Source organism: Budorcas taxicolor, chromosome 8 (genome assembly GCF_023091745.1).
Source record: "Budorcas taxicolor isolate Tak-1 chromosome 8, Takin1.1, whole genome shotgun sequence".
NCBI classification, from domain to species: domain Eukaryota; kingdom Metazoa; phylum Chordata; class Mammalia; order Artiodactyla; family Bovidae; genus Budorcas; species Budorcas taxicolor.
Window position 1 is genome coordinate 63,201,908 of NC_068917.1, and position 16,150 is coordinate 63,218,057.

General features: G+C 42.2%; 1 protein-coding gene across 1 annotated transcript in view; it reads left to right on the forward strand.

Moving 5' to 3' along the window:
* RECK (reversion inducing cysteine rich protein with kazal motifs) overlaps positions 1-12,773 on the forward strand; it is an 82,237-nt gene extending 69,464 nt beyond the window's left edge. The window contains exons 16-21 of the mRNA XM_052645044.1: positions 502-673; positions 7,325-7,517; positions 9,055-9,265; positions 10,455-10,528; positions 11,363-11,518; positions 12,325-12,773. Coding sequence (XP_052501004.1) covers positions 502-673; positions 7,325-7,517; positions 9,055-9,265; positions 10,455-10,528; positions 11,363-11,518; positions 12,325-12,546 — 1,028 coding nt within the window. The 3' untranslated portion in view covers positions 12,547-12,773. The remainder of the gene's footprint in view (positions 1-501; positions 674-7,324; positions 7,518-9,054; positions 9,266-10,454; positions 10,529-11,362; positions 11,519-12,324) is intronic.
* Positions 12,774-16,150: the final 3,377 nt, after the last annotated feature.

The window sequence follows — 16,150 nt, forward strand, 5'->3', positions numbered from 1 at the left end:
CTTCTTGTTCTTCCCACCTCCCTAAGGAGGTGGAAAGAACCTATGTGAGGCATTTACAACCTTCATTCTTTGTCTTGTCTTTTGGTATTATCCTTGAACATTCTGGAAATCCCCTAAACCAGAATCAAACATCTAAATCCCAGATTCTGTATATCAGATTGGGAGAAATGTTCTTTACCTTTCCTACCCATAGTTTAGTTTGCAAGGATCTCTACCCCTGGGATCAAGATCTGGAAGCCCTCAGTTAGCAGGCAATAAATGGAACAAAGGAAAGTCGTTGTGCAGACAAATGGCTTTTCAGGACCTTCCCACCTTTAAAAACAGAGATGAGAGGATATCCCCCCTTCCATACAGCTCCCCCTCCTCCCCCAACCCCCCTGACCTAATGTTAAATTCTGTTTTAACCTGAGACCTCTGGCTGCTTGTCAGTGGTTTACCTTAATTAGAAAACAGATGAAGGGGCCATACAGGAGCAATCGCTGAGGTGCTCTCCCCCTCCAGGTCTGCCCTGCAACTGTGCAGATCAGTTTGTCCCCGTTTGTGGGCAGAATGGACGCACTTACCCCAGCGCCTGCATTGCTCGCTGTGTGGGCCTCCAGGACCATCAGTTTGAGTTCGGATCATGCATCTCAAAGGATCCATGTACTCCTAATCCCTGCCCAAAAAACCAAAGGTAAGTCAAATGCCTCCTTGTCTTTTTCAACTGAAGGTTTCTCTATACCAGACAGTGAAAATACAAAGATGAATTAAGATACTCTCTCCCCTGAGAAGTTAGAGTCTCGAGGGAAAGATCCAGGTAAAGCTGCTTGGTGATATGCTGTGATTGGGGGCCCAGAGGTCAAGCAGCTGACACAGCCTGGAGGAACCTGAGAAAGCCTCTAGAGCATGTGGTAGTTAGCTGGGAAAACGAGGAGGAGACTGCCAGCAAGGTTTATGGTAGAGGAAAAGTGGTATTCATGAAGGCAGAGGGAGTAACCAGAGCAAATCTCTTGGCTGCTAATGAGAGAGCATGGTGTATGCCAGAAGCTAGACCCGTTCTGTAAGACAGAAACAAAGTGTGAGGCAAGGAGAAGCGGCAGCTAAGACAAGAGAAATGGATGCATTCTTATTATTAGCTACTGATGCCTGGTAGTAATAGAAAATAGTCTACTTAAAACCTGTCTCCGCTGTACAGATCGAACATGAGAAATCTCTGGAAGTGCACTTTCAGTATTTTATGAAGTTATTTGTTTAGGGACTCCTCTCTCTGTTGCTTCCTCAGGAGCTCAGAGTGCAGTTGATGTCACCTTAATGATGGATTTCTGCTTGTGATGGTCGCAGGTGAAGGGTACTGCTGATTCTCTTAGGTTTCAAGCTTCTGGAATTGAAGTTTTCACTGACTGCCTCAGAGAGCTGAGTAAGACACGTCCCAGCACCACAGTCCTTGCCTTTTGAAGGTTTTGTGGAGAATAAGCAATTGCTTCTCCATCCCGAAAACCTTGGTGCAGTATGAAGGGAGAGAAAGAAAAATTTTCTCTTGTGTTAAATTTATTTTAACAAATTTAAATTCTCTTTTACCAAAGAGAATTGGTCCCTGTTTAGCAAAGTTTACATCATGAAAACTAAGCCCAAAGAGTTGTTCTGCAAAGAAGATAGAGTGTTATGCATAAGAAAACATGATAAATAAATCAAAAGTATAATATAGTTGTGTCAGGATGTAGAATTGAGAGTTGTTTTGGTATCTGTTTATCTGTTCGCTTCCTTCTATTTGGTAACCTTTCTGAATAAGATTGACTTGCTTTTATAATAAAACCACAAATCTCAAAAATGGGAAGGCCTGGCTGGGTATAATACAACATCAATATAAAAGAACAGTTTGAAAAATACAACTACATGAAAATGAAGTTTTTCTGCATGGTAACAAATGAAAAACTAAGAGAAATCTTAAGAGAAAAGGATTTCAGTACAATCTCTGATAATATAAAGAACCCCTACAAATCAATATGAAAAAGATGAACAACTTAATATATTAATAAAAATAGACAAAGATCTATAACCAGTGGAAAATGGACCAAGGACATAAACATAGGAAAAGAAATACAAGTGCGTCTTAAACACTTAAAAAGATGCTTTTATTAGTTGGGGGGAGCAACTCTAGCTACTGTATACAAACCCCCAAATATCAGTACTTCTACGTGGTGGAAGTTCAAATACAGTCCATTTGGATTGTCAGCAGGTGCCTTTCCACCTGTGATTCAGAAACTTAGGATCTTTCCATCTAGCAACTCAGCCAGCTCCTATAGCCTCTAGTCTTCCTCTGTCAGGCAAATAAGAGAAGGGAGATGATGGAGGTTGCTCCTGAAAAGCTTTTATAGGCCAAGTTAAAATTCATCTTTACTTCTAGCCACATTCCATTGTCTAGAACTTATTCATTTGGCCAACACTTCCAGGGAGACTGGGGAAATATAATCCAGATGTATGCCCAGGAAGAAAATTAAATGAATTTGATGAATGAGCTCTAGCCAATCTACCACAATGCTTAACCTCTCTCATATGAAGAGAAATATAAATTAAAACTACAGTTGTGTACCATTTTCCATCTACCAGATTGGTAAAGATAAAAAAGTTTGATAACAAAATATAGGGAAATAGGCATTCCCATACAAGAGAGGATTGGGGCAAAGATTGGTACCTCCTCTATGGAGGGCAGTTTGGCCAAGCATATCAAAATTTTAAGTGCACATGCTCTTTGAATCAGCATGTATAAATGCTTGTTCTTATATAAAATATCTCTGGAAGAATGAATAAGAAGTTGGTAATAAGTGATTACCTCCAGGGAGGGTGGCTGGGATACAAAGAATAGGCAGGAGACTTACTTTTCATTATATACAGTTTTGTCTTTTCATTTTCTCATGGGCTTGTATTATCTGTTCAAAAAATAGTTGTTTAAAAAATAGAAATTTGAAAATAAATGAAGTCATATTCATTCATCAAGTATCTCCTGTTGTACTGGTCTTTCTAAACACTAAGACATAGTAGTCGACAAGACCAAGTCCCTGCCCTGATAGTGTTTATTGTAATCTGTTGCCCCCTCCCTGATTCTCAGGCTTTCCTGTTGATTCTCTTATTTCTGTGTATTCAAATTAGTAATGTTTTTCCTTCCAAAATTACCAAATTTCTCGTGATATTCTTTGTCCTCATTCCTTCATGTTAATAGATAGTGAAGTTCTAATCTTCTTTTTCATTTCTCTTCAAATGCCTTAAATTTCTATAAAATTATAACTTAATGCATTCCAATTTCTTTCTTCTAGTTTTTTTGAGATAGACTTGACATGTAGCCCTGTATAAGTTTAAGGTGTACAGCACAATGATTTGATTTACATGCATCATGAAATAACTACCACAGTAAGTTTAGTGAACATCTATCATCTTGAAGAAATAGAAAAAGAATTTCTTCTTGGTGCTAAGAGCTCTTGGGATTTAGTCTCTTAATAACTTCCATATGTAACTCTCAGCAGTGTTAATTATATTTATGATGATGTACATTACATCACTATGTTATAACTAGAAGTTTGTTATCTTTTGACTCAGTTCAGTTCAGTTCAGTCATTCAGTCATGTCCGACTCTGCCACCCCATGGACTGCCAGCATGCCAGGCTTCCCTGTCCATTTGTCACCAACTCCCGGAGCTTTCTCAAACTCATGTCCATTGAGTTGGTAATGCCATGCAACCATCTCATCCTCTGTCGTCCCCTTCTCCTCCTGTCTTCAATCTTCTCCGGAATCAGGGTCTTTTCCAATGAGTCATTTCATCACATCAGTTCTTTCAATGAATATTAAGGACTGATTTTCTTTAGGATTGACTGGTTGGATCTCCTTGCAGTCTAAGGGACTCTCAAGAGTCTCCTCCAACACCACAGTTCAAAAGCATCAATTCTTCAGCACTTAGCTTTCTTTATGGTCCAAATCCCACATCCATACATGACTACTGGAAAAACCATAGCTTTGACTAGACGGACTTTTGTTGGCAAAGTAATGTCTCTGCTTAATATTCTGTGGTTGGTCATAGGTTTTCTTCCAAGGAGCAAGCGTCTTTTAATTTCATGGCTGCACTCACCATCTGCAGTGATTTTGGAGCCAAAAAAATAAAGTCTCTCACTGTTTACATTGTTTCCCCATCTATTTGCCATGAAGTGATGGGGCCAGTTGCCATGATCTTTGTTTTCTGAATGTTGAGTTTTAAGCCAACTTTTTCCACTCCTCTTTCACTTTCATCAAGAGGCTTTTTAGTTTCTCTTTACTTTCTTCCCTAAGGGTGATTTCATCTGTATATCTGAGTAAGTAAAGTAAAGTCACTCAGTCGTGTCCGACTCTTTGCGACCCCGTGGACTGCAGCCCACCAGGCTCCTCAGTCCATGGGATTCTCCAGGCAAGAATACTGGAGTGGGTTGCCATTTCCTTCTCCAGGGGATCTTCCTGTTCTCCCGGATTGGAGGCAAACGCTTTAACCTCAGTCTTGATTCCAGCTTGTGCTTCATATAGTCCAGCATTTCTCATGGTGTACTCTGCATTTAAGTTAAATACACAGGGGAACAATATACAGCCTTGACGTACTCCTTTCCCAATTTGGAGCCAGTCTGTTGTTCCATGTCTGGTTCTGACTACCTTCATCTAAGTCTCCCTCCCCTCACCCTTTGTCTCTGGCAACCACATATATGATCTTTTCCTATGAGTTTGTCTGTTTTAAAGTATAATTGACCTACAACTCTGTGTTAGTTCCTGGTATAAACATAGTGATTCAGTATTTCTATACATTTTGAAGTAAGTTTAGTTACTATCTTTCACCATATAAGGATATTACATAATTATCAACTCTGTTTTCCATACTGTACATTTCATACCTGTGATTCATTTATTGTGCAACTGGAATTTTGTACGTCTTGGTCTTCCACACCAATTTCTCTCCTCTCCCCACTCTCCTCCCCTCTGGCAATCACCTGTTTGTTCTCTGCATCTACACGTAGATACAGGTACACATAGATACATTCCTTTACTATGTTTGTTCGTTTCATTTTTTATAGTCCACATATAACTGAAATCTGTCTTTCTCTTTCTGTCTTATTTCACTTTAGCATAGCACTCTCCAGGTCCATCCATGTTGTAACAAGATTTCATTCTTTTCTGTAACTGAATAATATTCCATCCTGTGTGTGCACATGGGTGGCATCAATCACATGCACACAGAAGGGTTTCCTTTTCTCCACATCTTCATCAAGACTTATTTGTTGTCTTTTGGATAATAGTCATTCTGACAGGTATGAGGTGATGTCTCATTGTGATTCTGATTTGCATTTCCCTGGTTACTAAGGATGTTGAGCATCTTTTCCTGTGCCTTTTAGCCATCTGTATGTCTTCTTTGGGAAAATGTCTCTTCACATCCTCTGCCCATTGTTTGATTGGGTTGCTTAGGGTTAGGGGTTTTTTTGTTTGTTTGTTTGCTTGCTTGTTTGTTTTGATGTTGTGTTCTTTGAGTTCTTTGCATATTTAGGATATTAACTCCTTATCACATATATCTTTTGCAAATATGTTCTCCCATTCAGTAGGCAGCCTTTTCATTTTGTTGATGGTTTTCTCTGCTGTGCAAAAGCTTTTTAGTTTGATGTAGTCAACGTTTGTTTATATTTGCTCTTGTTTCCCTTGCCTGAGGAGACATACCTAAAAAATATTACTAAGACTAACGTCAGGGAGCATACTGCCTGTGTTTTCTTCTAGAAGTGTTATGGTTTCAGGTTTTACATTTAAGTCATCAATCCATTTTGAATTTATATTTGTGTATGGTGTGAGAAAGTGGTCCAGTTTGATTCTTTTACATGTAGTTGTCCAGTTTTCCCAACACAATTTATTGAACAGACTATCTCTTACCCATTGTATATTCTTGCCTCCTTTGTCATAGATTAATTGCCCATAAAAATGTGGGTTTATTTCTGGACTCTGTTTTGTTCATTGATCTATGTGTCTGTTTTTGTGCTAGTACCATATGGTTTGATGGCTATAGCTATGTAGTATAGTTTGAAATCAGGGAGGGCTCTGTTCTTCTTTCTCAAGATTGTTTTGGCTATTCAGGAACTTTTGTTTTTCCATACAAATTTTATAATTATTTGTTCTAGTTCTATGAAAAATGCTATTTGTATTTGATAGGGAGTGCATTGGATCTATAGATTACCTTGGGTAACTGTCATTTTTAACAATAGTTCTTCTAATCCATGAGCATAATATATCCTTCCACCTGTTTGTGTTGTCTTCAGTTTATTTTATCAGTGTCTTATAGTTTTCCTTAGTTATTTGTGCTTATAAATTGGATTGTTTTCTTAATTTGTCTTTACATACATACTAATTTTCAATCTCATCAGAAAAGGTAGCCATAGGTAGTAGTAGTGATGGTGGTGGTGGTAATTTCGTGTAAAAAGAAGTAATTTCCTTTGAAATTATATGATGTTAGCTAATATATTCTTCCCCTTATATTTGTGCATCCTATTATTTTAAATACCCCGTAAAAGTTAAACATTTTCTTAGGTCTTGTCTTCTTATAGAAAATTATAAATACCCTTTATAGAAATGAGAGAGGCAAAGAAGTCTAAAGAAGAAAAGAGCCATCCTCCCTATCCCCTCTGAAGAAGTTCAGAGATTGAGAATGAAGCCAGATCCGGGTATTACTAGGAAAACCCAGCTTCATGGGGTGGCATTCTCTCAGTGATTCACAACCAGCCAGCATCAGATCCTCAGCCTTATAAACACAGAAGCCTGAAATTTTCAGCATATGCTGTGAAGTTTTCTCTTAAGATAGACTCATATTAGCCAAGCTGATAATTAAGTCCCTGAAAAATGCTTCATTTATTATTGATAAGAACACCTCCAGCATTGGACCCTGACCTGTCTGGTGGTCTCGTATCACGCCTCTTCCACCCTGAGCACCCTTCGCTTCTGCCCTCAGGGCCCCCTGCCCTCTCCCCCAGCACCACAGGGTCTGGGGCATCACATGCTTGCTCTGCTACTCCCTCTGACTGGCAGGCCTTCATCCTCGGGGCTCCACTTCCTCCGTGAGCTTTCTCCAGGCTCCCCAATCAGAATGACTCATTCTCATGAGCATTTGGCATGTGGTTTTCTACCTGAGGGCCTGCTTTACATGCATGCTCAACTCCCCAGTCTCCATAAGCTCTCAGGCACAGGGACTGTTTCTGATTGCTCTCTTACTTTCTCTTCAGCCTCCCGTGCCCCACCACTGCCTGCCAGCCCTGCTATAGTCTCTTACAACATTGACTCATGGTGCTGCATTTGTGTTTTTCAGATGCATACCCAAACCACAAGTCTGCCTGACGACATTTGATAAATTTGGATGTAGCCAATACGAGTGTTTGCCAAGACAGCTCACCTGTGACCAGGTCCGAGATCCTGTTTGTGATACAAACCACATGGAGCACAGCAATCTCTGCACTTTGTACCAGAGAGGGAAAAGCCTCTTATACAAAGGCCCGTGCCAGGTACTACTGTTGGCCTGACAAGCCCAAGTACACTGAGCATGAAATCAGCTTATGATCTTTTACATGTGAATCAGCAGTGAGACCCCCATTGAGGGTCTTCTGTGAATCCCATCAAGTCTAGAGCACTCAGTCCTCTATCAAAAATGAACTATCTGACGCTGGCTTTTCCTCCTAACACTGGAGGGCCCCCTTGCTCATGACCCTTTGCACCTCTAGTGTACAGAGCAAAAAGAGAGGCTTCTTGACACCAACCACTAGAAAAGAATTTAAAGCCTTGCACCCCTGGCATGAGTCAGCAGCATCTTCACTTCCCCTAGTTCTGTGGGCCCAGAACTGTTTTGTTAGAAAACCGCACAGAGAAAACTAATAAAAACGAAAGAAAACAGCCCAAGAAGAATGTGAGGGAAAACAACCAAGAAAAGAGCTTTTCCCCCACTCTTTCCACTGAAGATCTACCCAGGGTCCTGAAAACTTCTCTAAAATTTAATGTCTTTTTTTTTAGATATTTTTTAGATTTATTTAGAATTTTATATTTACTAAGTATAATTTACAAGATTAGGCTTTGTCTTATATAATTCTTTCTGTATTTATTTTTAATTGAAGGATAATTGCTTTACACCGCTGTATTGGTTTCTGCCATACATCGACATGAATCAGCCATGGGTATACATATGTCCTGTCTCTTGAACTTCCCTCTCACTTCCCACCCCTTCCCACCTAATATATATAATTTATTTTATTTTAAAACTTAATGTCTTCATCAGTTTACTTTTTAGTCTTTGAGGGTTGTGAAATTGGTATTCATGTCAAAAAATAACCCTGAGGACAACCCTACTGACACACCAGTAATCTGTGTGCTGGGCCATCTGCCTGGAGGAAGCCCAGCCTTGGACCAGCAATCCCTGCCCACAGCCGGCTGACACCTGACATGCTGGCTTCTCCTTTCCTGGTTTTCACTGAAGAAAAGTCCCTTCAGCTCATCTCCCTGGGCTTGTTTCCCCTTAGAGCTTATGTTCTAAGTGCACTGATACCTTTACTCTGAATTCCCTCTTGTGGGCCCCTCTTCCTGGCTTCAGGTTTTCTCTTACATGTTCTGCATGGATGCAGAGTCCGTCTGCTCTCCTCATCTCTCCTCTCTTCCCTCTCTATCCTATTGTTCAGTCACTAAGTCGTGTCTGACTCTGCAACCCCATGAAGCAGTGTGAAATGATAAGGCCTCTGACTTTGCATCAAGATTGGTCTTGTTTTCTTCTAACAGGCTCTTCTGGAATAGTGGAAGTCGGGAGGAAGGGAGGCTTTTTATCTCATATCAGTTCTCAGAGAATGAACACCCAGGTCCCTGAGAGGCTGAGAAAAGTAGTCTCTTCAGTCAGTCTTGGGATGGTCCTGTTGCCCCTAACCCCACGCCCTGTTTAGCAGCCTTTTCAATGTCCAAGAATTTATACTGTCTTTTCTCCTTGAAAGTAGGGAGACCTATTCTTGGTTAGGAAAAGTGCCCCTTAGAAGTTTACAGCTAAGTATGCTTTCTTGCCCTCAGCCTTTTTGCAGGGCCCCGGAGCTCATCTGTGGGCACAACGGGGAGACCTATAGCAGCGTGTGTGCTGCCTACTCGGACCGGGTGGCCGTCGATTACTATGGGCCCTGCCAGGCTGTTGGGGTCCTCTCCGAGTACAGTTCTGTGGCTGAGTGTGCTGCTGTGAAGTGTCCTTCACTCTCAGCGACTGAGTGCAAACCCATCATCCCACCTGGTAGGCTGCCAGTGCCGGGGGTGGGGCAGGGGTGGAATTGGGAGGATTTGCTTATCTGTCTTCAGAGAGTGAGTCACTAAGAATAAAGCTGACTTAAGTGTGTTTAAACTTCTCAGAAAGTCTTGACTCCACCTAATGCTGATTGGATGTATTTCTCTGGGCCGACCTTAATAAGTAGTGGATCTATCTTAGACATCATCTGGTCTAGTGGTTTTAAAACAATATGGAAAACTTATTTCAGTCTTACCTCAAGCACCAATAGATAAACAGCAATATTTAACTGCTAGAATTATGGTTATTAGTTCAAAGGCATAATGTTTGCCTGTTATAAAGTTAATGAATAAAGAAATCGGACATTAATGAACAATTGAAGTATTTTTGATGAACACAAACATTTTAAATTGAGAAAAACAAGATAGTTGTTGTCTTAGACTGGCCTTAACGTCTAATTGAATTGTTTCAGTTGCATATAATCAAGAAGTCTTGTTTCAAACAGGCTATTATAAGCAGTAACAGTTTTCAAACAGCTTACCTTTCAGTTTCATACTCTTCAGTTAAGCAGAGGTAGCAGAAGAGGCTTTATCCCAAGTCTGCACAGAACAGATTACCTGGAGTCTAACAAGCTCATTCCGCTGTCCAGAAACTCAGCAAATGTTTCTTGAGCATCTACTATATCCTAGACAAGTGTCTAGGTGCTAGGGGCACAGCAGTGAGCGAACAAAGCCTCCTTCCTCCTGGAGACCATGGTCTGGCATGTTATTATTGTTTTTTTAACAGTTAAATAACTTTTAAAATTCAGTTTGAATCAAACACCCATGGGCTCTCTGAAACACTTGCTCCTGCATTTTGCCGACAGGAAACACTTGCCTGGGACCACACAGTGAGCTCTGGGTAGGGCAGGGTCTAGGCCCCGAGTCTCTGGAAAGACCAGCTCTCCCTGTGCTGCCCGCAGCCACAGCTGCCCCGCCTGAGAAGTGGCGCAGGAAAGCAGAAGTGGAGGAAGGATTTTGGTAGATGTGTAGATCATTAGACTCCAGGTTGATCAGGGAAGATATCTGAAAGCGCAGTCATCAGGAAGGACTTTGGTAACTTTCCCAGCACAAAAGGAAGGGCTGGTAATTTCACCAACTATTTTGAATTTTCTTTATTTCCAATTCTGAACACAAACAGAATGGTTTCTGTTATACAGGTGCTTGTTGCCCATTATGTGCTGGAATGTTAAGAGTTTTGTTTGACAAAGAAAAACTGGATACTATTGCTAAGGTAAGTTGCTTTATGTGCCAGGTACTATTGAAACCTTATTAATGAACTTGTCAGTAATCATACAGACAGAATGTGTCATCCCTTTCATAGATGAAGAAACTAATTTGCAGAGGAACATCTTGCCCAAGGCCATACAGTAGCTCCCAATCAGGAGGACTGGGCTTTGAGCTCAGGGCATCTGCCTCCCCATCCTGTGCTCCTTCCCTGTACAGCCTGGCTGTGCAGTGACCTTGCTCTGCAACCAGGTAGCCTGCACTTGCTTAAAAAAGGTCTCCCGCCAGCACAGTGAGCAGAGTGAGGGCTGGAGCCAGAGCCAGGCAGCCAGCAGCTGGTAGACTCCCAGATAGTTTCAAGGTTGCCCGCCCTCAGGTGGTCCCCATTCCTCTGGGGGTATGTCCAGAATCGACCATCTTCCCGTGATGGTTTTGCCCCTTTTCCTTTTTTGTACCATTACTTTTGCTGCTTACTCTTGTGAAGATGAGATTGCAGAAGTGTAGCAACCAACACCTGCCACTACCTAAAAAAATTACACCCGTTTCAATGAAAACAACTGTATTTTTACAGGAAGGCTTTAGTTATTTCCCCATGGCATCCAACTCAGAACTGTCCCTTAAAAAGTGCTCCTGGTGAGAGTGTTTATGTCAGCCAGAAAACTCAGCAGTCAGAAAAAACCCTACTGGAATGGGTTCTGTGGATTTTTAGAATTCATCCAGCAAGGCCCTGCCCCACACTTAGGATTAAAAGAGCCTTCTTGTTTTAGGTAAGGTAACAAGGAAGCTTAGGCAGTAGTAAGGAATTCTTTTTTCAGGTAATAGAATTGTTTTCTCTTTCTAGGTTACAAACAAAAAGCCAATCACAGTTCTGGAAATACTTCAGAAGATCCGCATGCACGTGTCTGTCCCACAGTGTGACGTGTTTGGGTACTTCAGCATTGAGTCAGAAATTGTGATCCTTATCATTCCTGTGGACCATCATCCAAAGGCTTTACAGGTGAGGTCAGCACGCGTCGTGCAGCCATCCTGTCACGTTGAATTGGGAGGAAAGCACGGCAGCTCTGAGGACAGAGCTGCTCCAGGGGAGGGGCTTCCAACAGAATGCGGGGGAGGGGGAGGGGGTGAGGTGCATGTGCTGTGACTCAGAAGGTGCAGACAGGAAAGGTATCTGCTCATCTTGCAGATGAGACGGTTGAGGCCCAGGGAGGGCAGGGAGAGGTGCCAGCCACTCAGTGACAAGGCCAGGCCTGTCTCCCAAGGGCTGTGCTCCAACTGGGGAGGAGGAGCCCACCAGAACTGATCTGATGGGCCCCGAGTTTTCTTCCTCATAATCTAGAGGTGAACCTCACTCAGGAGGCACAAGTTTCAGCATCAACATAGGAAGGTCCCAGTGACGGGAGTGAATACAGCGGTTTCTAAGCTGCCACAGTGAGGAAGCTCATTCTATCTCAGCGCTCTCTTCTCCTCCTGATGTGTAGGTGGCCCTGGAGAGGCCAGTCCTTGTGACTGTGTTTAAGCGTGAAAAGATAATGTCTAAATGTGAAGAAGGGGTGAACAGGATTGTGGGGAAAGAAAGGGCAGCGGCTGTGTGGGTCATAGCTTTTTTTTAAAATTTGATTTCCATTGATGCTGTTATTATTTGTGTAATAAATTAAGACTTTATTAGAATATTACTTTGCTAAAAAAAAAAGGATAAAGAGAAGACGTATTCCGTGTGTTGGGATATATGTGGAATTTGTCTGACTTGACCTTTTTCGTGGGTTCTGTGACTTATATTAAAAGGATCTGATTATCCTCTCCCAGATTGAGGCCTGCAATAAGGAAGCAGAGAAGATCGAATCTCTTATCAACTCTGACAGCCCCACTCTGGCGGCCCACGTCCCTCTGTCTGCCCTGGTCATCTCCCAGGTGCAGGTCTCCAGCAGCATGCCCTCAGCCGCCCCAAGGGCCCAGCCTCCCCATCACTCCCGCCTCTTCCTCCTCAGCCTGGGCCTCACCTTCCACAGGGTCTGGAGACACAACTGATGCCCATGAAAACTGCAAAATAGTCCTTGATCTAATTTTCTTACTTTGGAAAAAACATATAGGACTGCTGGTTTGTAGTTGAATAGTGGCCAAGGCAAAGCACTTGTCACCTCTAACCTCTGTTCACCATACAGTATTTTTCTTAATTACCAGTATTAGTAAGGATTTTGCCTTGTTTCTACAAGTGTTACAATATATTCTTCCAAATACTAAGGAAAAGAGGATGTTTCCTTCTGGTGGATCACTGACTGCCTTACAATTTACATTTTGCTCGTTAGATGGGTCCCCCACCCAAAACAAATTATATATCATTGATAAATGAGATGATCACTTTTTAGAAAGACAGCTCACTTTAACTATGGACTTCATATCACAGAAACTTCATTTCAGAGTTCTTCCAGTATTAAGGTGCCCCTAGTGTGTGTGTGTTTGTTTACAGATAATTCCCTACTCTGTCTAGAAGTGAGGAGTCACAGTGAAGAGCCACTGTATTAGAGTATGAGAAAAAGATAAGGCATCTTTGGAATTATCATATAAGTCATCAGGCAAAGTTAATTTATAGAAATCTAATTCAGAATCCATTTAATGTGTTAAGTAAGCAAAAGTAGGCTAAGTAAATGGCACTCACATGATATATTGTACCTAAGTGATAGTCTCAGTGGTTCTTAAAGTGTGTCTGTGACTTCTGTGAAAGGGAGAAGTTATATTGCATCAAAGCATCTTGTATTATGCATTTTTATATTAACAGATGTATATCTTTTGGTATCATCCAAGTTAAATGTTGAGTTTTTAAACATTAACCTTTAAACCAATTGCTGCTACTTATGTAATTGCCAAAAAGTGAAATAATTAGTAGTTCATGTAAATAATACATGATTTTTCTATTTTATTATGAAGAAGGTAAATAGCCATATTTGTAAAATGACAATCATGTGTGTTAACCCAGTACTTTCCGTTCATGAAGATACATTTGTTTTTTGTGATATGCACAATGTAGGTAAGTGTTCTGTTTTTCTTTTTTGATACAGATTTATAAAGAAGTGTGGTTTATATATTTAAAAGTGTCAATCTAAGTATTAAAATGTTTGCATGTTGTCTAAGAAATTGAATACTTTGAATGTGTTTCACAGTTTTAAATAAGCTATTCAGTGTAATACTTCTTGTTTATATGCACCTAAACTTAGAATTTACATGAAGTGTTTTTCTCAGTGTTATATATATGTACCCTCTGAAGGATATAGGGTTATGCTTATTATACCAAAATGTTGTTTAAAAGTGGGCACTTAAAGCTTTCAGAATTTCTCAGTGCTGATGTAGCATGTTTGTTGCAATTGCTATAAATCTCTTCAATGCAATATACTGGAAAGCTTTTCTATTTTAATAAAATAATTTTATATGATTATGTGTATTTCTAAGCAAAGTGCACATTTACAATGAAACTACTGATCACTCTTCAGCGAGCCATGTCCTTTGCTCTGAATAAGAAGTTATGGGAGTGTGATTACTTCAAAAGTGGGAAAACAGAGCAGCTGGGACAGAGCTGGTCAGAACAGACCCTGGCATGTTCTTGGCAGAAGGGTCAAGGACAAAGACCCCGGCTTCTTCAGGACAGAGAGCTTCAGGCACTCTAAGACCAGGAGTAGATTAGGCAGTCCTTTTGCCCACTGGTTCAGCCCCAGCTTCTTCAGGACTGAGAGAGCTTCAGGCACTCCAAGACCAGGAGTAGGTTAGGCAGTTCTTCTCCCCACTGGTTCGTCCTGATATTTCAGCCCTATGGTATATCCTAGAACAGAATGAACTTTGCACTGTGGAGACAGAGCCAGCTAATCAGGGCCTGAGAGGTTCTGCCAGTCAGCTGAGGCTAAGCCCAACCTCCATCTTGCTCCCGTCACATGTCTGCTGTGCTTCTTCTCATTGTGCTTCACTCCAGGACCCACGCAATGTCCTCACAAAGGGAAGAAGGAGATGAAGGAAACCACAACTGGTGGTTAGGTCTCTGCTCAGAAGTGACGCTATCATTTCTGCCTACGGCTAACATCCAAGCAAGTCACGTGGCCGCCCCTGACTCCAAAAGGTAGCGAGGAACATACCGTCCTCTTGTGTATGTGTGTGTATCTGTGTGTTGAGGGGAAGAAGGGAAGAAGCTGGGGCAGACCATGAGTATTTTAAACAATGATACAGTCTACTGCAGTGGCCCTTTCTCATCAGGATAGGGCAATAGCCAGGAATGACTAAATTTCTTATTAAAAAAGCAGTAGAAGTTTTTGGTCTGGGAAGGAAATGAGAAATGAGAGAGGTGCTTGGGTTTGATGGAGGGGGGAATATTAAGGGAGGAAAAGATCTAAAGGTTGGTCCTGCCCCAAGGACAGAATCACAGTCTTGAGAACTCTGACCATAGGTAGGTAGTCACAGGCAAAACAAGCCCAGGTCCAGTCAGTTCAGGAGATGGCACTCCTCACTAGCCAGTGGCTGTGGTGAGCACAGCCAGGCTGCCTTGGGGACCGGCTGTCAGTGGCTGCCCAGCCTCAGAGCAGGACAGAGCTCCTGCTGGTTGGCTCTGCCCAAGGGTATCAGGCTAGTAGAGGCTCTGCGGGAGACGGGACACAGGCAAAAGAGAGAAATGTGGGCCCTGCCCTTCTGTAATTCTTCCAGGGGCTAGAGGCAGGGAGGACCTGGAAGTCCGGAGAAAATGGTTCTGTGGGAGGTGGGCAACTTAGCAGATGAGATAACTGCATGAAACGTGGACTCCAGAAAAAGGTTCAGAGGCTCCCATAAGGCCATGGGTAATTAAACTAATAAGACATTAGGAAAACAGAGGAAATAACCTCCTGTCCAGCCTACAGGAAGTAATTGGGCAGGAGTGGACCCTAAGAGGGTCATAGGCCTGGCCTGGGTCACATGCCCACCTCTGGCAGAGGTGGAAAGTCAGGGGAGCTTCAGCCCCACTTAAACCAGACAGAATGGATTTCTCACAGGAAATGACTCAGTTCCTAGAAGGCTGCTGCTAGATGTGTCCTCTGGGGAGTATGTGTCTCTCTAACTGGCCGTTAGTCCCCAGACCATTTCAGTCTGGGAGCACACAACAGTGCCTCACCCTTGGGCCAGGTGCGCACCTGGAACTGTGAAACCATCAGCCACCAGAGCCCAGGGACAGCCAACAGGGTGCTTTGTATGAGAGGCCTGTTAAACAAGGGAGTTATCCAAAGTGACTGGTAATAAAGTAAATCATCTTCAGAGCAAAAATGGCAATGAAGAGGAGAGACTGTGATGAATGTAAACATTTTTAATCAGGGCAAAAAGAAGCAGGCGAACTTGGGAAAGATTCTTCTTATCTCCTGGAATCCTCACTCCACAACCAGCTCTGTCAGGGGTCTTCCCAAGGTCTCCAGGACAGAGGATGCAGGCTTAAGGCTCGATTGTCACAGAGTGACACTAAATTGTTGGTCTCTCGTTAAGTCATCATTTACTGTAAACCAGGGACAGCAAATGTGTGTCATTCATGCCACCAATTCCTTGTTGGATGTCCATGGTAAAGAGATCGCAGTTCCATCATGGTCTCCTGGTGGTGGCGACAAGCCCAGCTTCAAGCAAAGCATTCTGAGGA